Source organism: Fulmarus glacialis, unplaced genomic scaffold (assembly GCF_000690835.1).
Source record: "Fulmarus glacialis isolate BGI_N327 unplaced genomic scaffold, ASM69083v1 scaffold26309, whole genome shotgun sequence".
NCBI lineage: Eukaryota > Metazoa > Chordata > Aves > Procellariiformes > Procellariidae > Fulmarus > Fulmarus glacialis.
In genome coordinates, this window is record NW_009232976.1 from 368 (window position 1) to 1,148 (window position 781).

At 62.1% G+C, this 781-nt stretch overlaps 1 protein-coding gene across 1 annotated transcript in view; it reads right to left on the reverse strand.

Annotated features, from left to right (window-relative positions):
- Positions 1 to 781, reverse strand: part of LOC104082155 (absent in melanoma 1-like protein) — a gene marked incomplete at its 3' end in the record, with an annotated part of 3,625 nt that overhangs the window by 191 nt on the left and 2,653 nt on the right. Inside the window, exons 5-6 of the mRNA XM_009585166.1 lie at positions 362 to 397; positions 155 to 282 (exon numbers count right to left, since the gene is read on the reverse strand). Coding sequence (XP_009583461.1) covers positions 155 to 282; positions 362 to 397 — 164 coding nt within the window. The remainder of the gene's footprint in view (positions 1 to 154; positions 283 to 361; positions 398 to 781) is intronic.

Consider the following 781-nt stretch of genomic DNA (forward strand, 5'->3'; position numbering starts at 1 on the left):
CATCCACACCTCTCCAGTGCCACCCTCTCCCCTAAGCTGCCCATGGCCATCGCACAGCCCCAGGCAGCTCCTTCCCAGGGGTGACTGTCACGTTCCCAGCCTGCTCCAGCCGGGATGCCGGCCCTGCCCACGCTGCCCATCCTGCACCGCTCACCAGCCGCCCAGGACGTGCAGGGAGCCCACGGTAGGCAGCGCCGGCCCGGGCAGGCTCTTCAGGTCGTAGATGTCTCGGCTGATGGTGAAGCTGCGGCCCTGGAAACCTGCGGCCTCGTAGATCAGCACCTGGGGACACGGCGGGGTGAGTGCAGTCCCACGGCTGTCCCAGCCCCGTGGCCTCCCTGGGCACTGGCTCGGTGCTCACCTGCGGCTCGCCGGGTCTCTCCACGACGGGGCAGCCCTGGAAGGAGAAGGAGCCCCAGTGAGGCTGCAGTGGCAGGAGGGGACGGCACAGGGACATCTGATCCCCCCTTTAAAGCCTGAGCTGTTTTTTGGGTCATTTTCATTCAAGAACAAGCTCTTTTGGGCTTTGTTTTATTGCTTTCCTTTACCACTAACTCACAGGAGCACTTTCCAGAGCCATGCTCAGCTCATTTCCACACCGAACTCTCACTGATGTGAACTGGGAATTGCTGGGAGATGCTCTCGCCTGTCATGCCCAGGGCTTGATACGGCCCCGGCACCCCAGTAACCAGTAACGCTCCAGCACCCAGCACTCACCAGCCTGATGGGGTGCATGGAGCAGATGGATGGGTCCTTTGCTCCCCAAGCCTTTAAATTGGGG